At 49.5% G+C, this 4922-nt stretch overlaps 1 protein-coding gene across 1 annotated transcript; it reads left to right on the forward strand.

Moving 5' to 3' along the window:
* Positions 1–2204: 2204 nt before the first annotated feature.
* LOC119353040 (UDP-glycosyltransferase 88B1-like) lies at positions 2205–4218 on the forward strand. Its single transcript, XM_037619617.1, has one exon. The coding sequence runs from the start codon at positions 2522–2524 to the stop codon at positions 3971–3973; it is 1452 nt and encodes a 483-aa protein (XP_037475514.1). The 5' UTR covers positions 2205–2521; the 3' UTR covers positions 3974–4218.
* Positions 4219–4922: the final 704 nt, after the last annotated feature.

The raw sequence follows: 4922 nt of genomic DNA on the forward strand, positions 1-4922 counted from the left end.
GCAATGTAGTGGCAATGAGGGTCGGACCATAGAAAATATGACTAGCTTACAGTTCACAAGTTCAACCACCCTGAGGCCAACAAATTCTGAGTTTGCAATAGACGGAAAATAGAGAAAACAAATTTATACTTTGTTATATACTGTTTTAGAACTATGAAGTCTGAAATTGTGATGTGATCGTGAAAATGTGAATGTCGTTGTCTTTGATCTTGAGTTGTGATACTTGTGATATTTATGTTCTACTTCCTCCGTCCCATAATATAACAGTGTTTTTTACACTACACTAGTGTAAAAACACTTTATATTTTGGGACGGAGGGAGTACTATATATGCATGCCTTTCAGTGACATGTGTGATGTGAATAGAAACTGTTAATCATCTGGTAACTAATACTTAGAAAGTTCCTTCCCCGAAACCTGTTCAAATATTAAAGTACTGGCCGTGCTTGAAATGCAGGAACCACCCGTAGTGGTTATTATTGTAGACCATTTTGAAATCGTCTCTAGTGTTAGGATTATTAGTGATAGTTGGGTAGCGGCTTTAAGAGACCATCTCCAAAGTCGTGTTATGTGCTAGTGCAACATGTCTCGTCTCATTCAATTCAACTGGACACAGACATGACTCATAAGAGTAAGACTACAGTTGTACTCATCATAAGTTAGGCGTGTTTGGTTGATTGTCAAAGTCAGCTACTTCAGTTGATTGCCTACTGATTCAGGTTGCTTACCTTTATTTTTTAATAAAGAGAAAAATGTTTAAAAAACCGGACTGATTTCTATGTTTGCATCAGCCGCTCGCTATATCTTTCGATTAGCAGTCGTGCGTTCCGTGACGGAGAGTGCTGCCCACTAGCAAAGTTGAGTACAATTGGCCTTTACTTCAACACCGTAGTGACGTTGATGCTTCCACGCTTGTCGTTGTTGTTTTAGCCTCGCGTTGGTGCGTACAGCCGCTTGTGCCCTTGCCGTTGCTGCTTACCGGCCTGCATCGGAAATCTTGTTTAGTCTCTCATATGCTGCTTTGCTTGGTTGTTATTTTTCCACGTTGGAAACTCATGTGTGCTTTGCTGTGAAACATGGGCAACATTGTGATGGTGTCTGTTTTGCTTTATGTTGTGTTTTTTTTTTCAGTGCTGAGTGATGGTTGTGCTGCAATATTTTTTCCGATGTTTCCTTTGTGATGAAATAGGGTTTTGTTTTGCATAGGAAAATGATTAGAATCACCTAGTCCATACCTACGCAATGTTGCTACTGTAAACCAAAGGTGCAACTATGCAACCGAGACATCGGATGCTACAAGCGCCGCGTCCTATTGTCACAAAAACCGGATGCTAAATGTTTCTTTTAAACTTTTTTCTTTTCATATATATATTTTGTCACTTGACTGAGACATAACAACTGAGACATGTCAAGTCTCAGTCGACTGAGATCTAACCACACTCGTATGAAAATGATGCGTCGTTGCGCGAGAGCCGAGAGAATACAAAACCGAGCGGGCTGATCCGGTGAATCATATGGCTAAATGAAGCAGCCTCATGAATCGATTGGATGGCTAGCCAGGCGGCTGACCCCTCCCGCGGATCAGCCGGTTGACGCATAGGGTCTGCCATATGTTAATATCAAAGATATCAATTATCTCCAGTTTTGATACAAACATAATGTCAAGAACTAGTCGAGATATTAATTAAGGACGCACACAACAAAAAGAATAGAAAAAAGAAGAAAAAAGAAAAAAAATAGTCGAGACATTAAGGATGTACACATCTCGATCCATGGAGTATTTGACAAAAAAGCAACCACAATTAGGTTTGCGTCCCATTGAACTACCACTTTCGAAATTTTGACCGAAAATGATCACTTTTTTCGTAATTCATCTCTAAACGAAAATGGTTGGTCGTTTTAGAGGATTTAACCATGTTTTTGACAGGCAGGACCAACCCGTATGGCGGGAAAGTCAATTCTATTTATTTTGACTGCTAAGTTGACCGTTATGACAGGCGGGGTCCACACATCAGCATCAACATCTTCTCTCTTCCCCTCTTTTTTTTTGTATTTCAACAAACACCCTCTGTGCACGATGAAGGGAGCCCGAGGGTCGGCCGTCCCGGCAAAGGGCAGCGCCGGCGAGTACCGAAGCTCACTGGTCTCCGGCGGAGCTTGCCGCCATGGTTTTTCTGACGAGCTCAAGGACGAGAAGATGATGGCGGCCACTGCTTTGCTCCTGCTCCTGCTCACATGGTGGCGTCCGGTCCACAACTGTATGGTGTTGGTCCACAACTGCAGTGCTGTGGCTCCTAGCTAGTGGGAAAATTGAGACGGAGAGAAACCGAGAGGCACAGCTCAATATGTGGCCACAGGGTAGCGTTGCGTGGCGTCTATAAACTGCTCCGTTCTCGTTCCGTCGTTCATCATCTCCATCCACACTACAAATCTGAGTCTGAGAAGGCACCGCAGTCGAGAGCAGAGCATACACCATTCTCCAGCAGAGCAGCGCAGGCACCACACCGCTCGTCGTCGGCGGGATGGACGGTGCCGCAGCCACCTGGACGCCCCGGAAGCAGGTGGTGCTGTACCCATCGCCCGGCATGGGCCACCTGGTCTCCATGATCGAGCTCGGCAAGGTCCTCGCGGCTCGCGGCCTCGCCATCACCATCGTCATCGTGAGCCTGCCGTTCGTCGACACCGGGGCCAGGGGGCCGTTCCTGGCCGGCGTCACCGCGGCCAACCCCTCCGTCTCCTTCCACTGCCTCCCGCAGGTCCAGGTCCCGCCGCTCGACTCCAACCACCCCGAGGCGGTCACCTACGAGGTCGCCGGCCTCTCCGTCCCGCACCTCCGCGGCTTCCTCGCCGGCGCCTCCCCGGCTGTCCTCGTCGTCGACTTCTTCTGCAGCATCGCGCTCGACGTCGCCGCGGAGCTCGGCGTCCCAGGGTACTGTTTCTTCACGTCTCCCGCCGAGGCCCTGGCTTTTTTCCTGTATTTTCCGGTCCTGCATGCTCGGAGCGCCGCCAGCTTTCAGGAGATGGGGGAGGAGCTCGTGCACGTGCCGGGGATCCCCGCGCTGCCGGCGACGCACTTGCCCAAGCCGCTGATGGACCGTGACGACGCGGCATACAGATGGTCCCTGAGAGTCTCCCCCGACCTCTGCCGCTCCCAGGGCATCATCGTCAACACCTTCCGCTCGCTCGAGCCACGCGCCGTGGACGCCGTCGCCGCCGGGTTCTGCACGCCTCCCGGCCTCCCGACGCCGCCCGTCTACTGCATCGGGCCGCTGATAAAGTCGGAGGAGGTGGGCGTGAAGCGCGGCCACGAGTGCCTGGCATGGCTGGACACGCAGCTGACGGCCAGCGTGGTGTTCCTCTGTTTCGGCAGCCTCGGCGTGTTCGACGCAAGGCAGATCAGAGAGGTTGCCATCGGTCTGGAGGCGAGCGGCAAGAGGTTCCTGTGGGTCGTGCGGAGCCCGCCCAACGACGACCCGGCCAAGAAGTTCGAGGAGCCGCCGGAGCCGGACCTCGACGCTCTCCTCCCGGAGGGCTTCCTGGACCGGACCAAGGGCACGGGCCTCGTCGTCAAGTCATGGGCGCCGCAGCGCGACGTGCTGGCTCACGGCGCCGTCGGCGGTTTTGTGACACACTGCGGGTGGAACTCCGTGCTCGAGGCGGTCATGGCCGGCGTGCCCATGCTGGCCTGGCCGCTGTACGCGGAGCAGCGGATGAACAGAGTGTTCCTGGAAGAGGAGCTCGGTCTGGCCGTGGCGGTGGATGGATATGACAAGGAGATGGTGGAAGCCGACGAGGTGGCGGCAAAGGTGAGGTGGTTGATCGACTCCGACGGTGGGAGGGTGCTTCGGGAGCGGACGACGGCGGCTATGGGACGGGCCAGGGAGGCGCTGCGCGAGGGTGGGGAGTCCAATTTGATGTTGACGCGACTGGTGGAGGGCTGGATGCTTGGCGACATGGGACGCGGGTTCAGCTGAGAAGAGATAGCGTGACTCATGGCCATGGATATACTAGTAGGGCCATAGAGAAGCAAGAACAACTGTGAAATTAAATCTGCTATTCGTTAGATCTCAGTCGACAAAGACTTAAAACTTAAAAAAGTCTCGGTCGAATGAGAAAACAAATAAAAGAATATTAAAAAATTACACGGATCTTCACGTAAGTCTCATGAATATAACATCGACTGAGACTTCGTTAAATTTAACAATCCCGTTAAGTTTTAGCTAGCGGTGTTACCCGTGCATTTGCTCTTTCTATTCTGTTTTCGTCTACCTTGGTGAGACAATCTTTGGGTCTAACTAAGATATGCTGAGCTTTATATAAGCTATATGTTGCCACTATCAAATAGAGTACGATGTGATGAATATAATCTCATTGATGAATGACGAACAACTAATTACACCGGTTAAAACTAAAGGGTGAACACCACTCTTCATCATTTGTTTAAAGTTTAACCAACAATGTAAATATTGCATGAGAGGTACTATTTGTTTTAGGTCTGGAGAAACATGCATTGCATGGCTACATTTTTTTAAATGGCACTAGCCCACTAGCGCAAATAATTAACCATGTAATATGCACATATTATTTAAGTTAAAAGCATGACTTCTGATTAAGAAAAACATGACTCTTCTCGAGATGCATGGAGGGTGTTCTTCTATTGATTTTTGGTACAGTGATGGATTTTACTTTGTTTTGCCATGGAGACTATTGGAACTTTATTTAACATACCACTCTTTCTACAATATTCATCATGTAGTTTTTTCCTAATTCATGAGCCAAAGGAGTGTAGGATGAAAGAATGGTGTCAATCACCTCCTTGACTAGGTTCGCGAAGATCACCAGCATGCAGAATGATGTGCCGCTTAAGCTCCCTGGCCGTAGAGGAGCAATGATGTCATGGTATACTGCAGCAGATAGTAGCCT

Source organism: Triticum dicoccoides, chromosome 2A (genome assembly GCF_002162155.2).
Source record: "Triticum dicoccoides isolate Atlit2015 ecotype Zavitan chromosome 2A, WEW_v2.0, whole genome shotgun sequence".
NCBI lineage: Eukaryota > Viridiplantae > Streptophyta > Magnoliopsida > Poales > Poaceae > Triticum > Triticum dicoccoides.

Excerpts from the sequence above, each read along its gene's own strand:
- LOC119353040 (XM_037619617.1), top strand. The coding sequence starts at position 2,522 with ATGGACGGTGCCGCAGCCACCTGGACGCCCCGGAAGCAGGTGGTGCTG.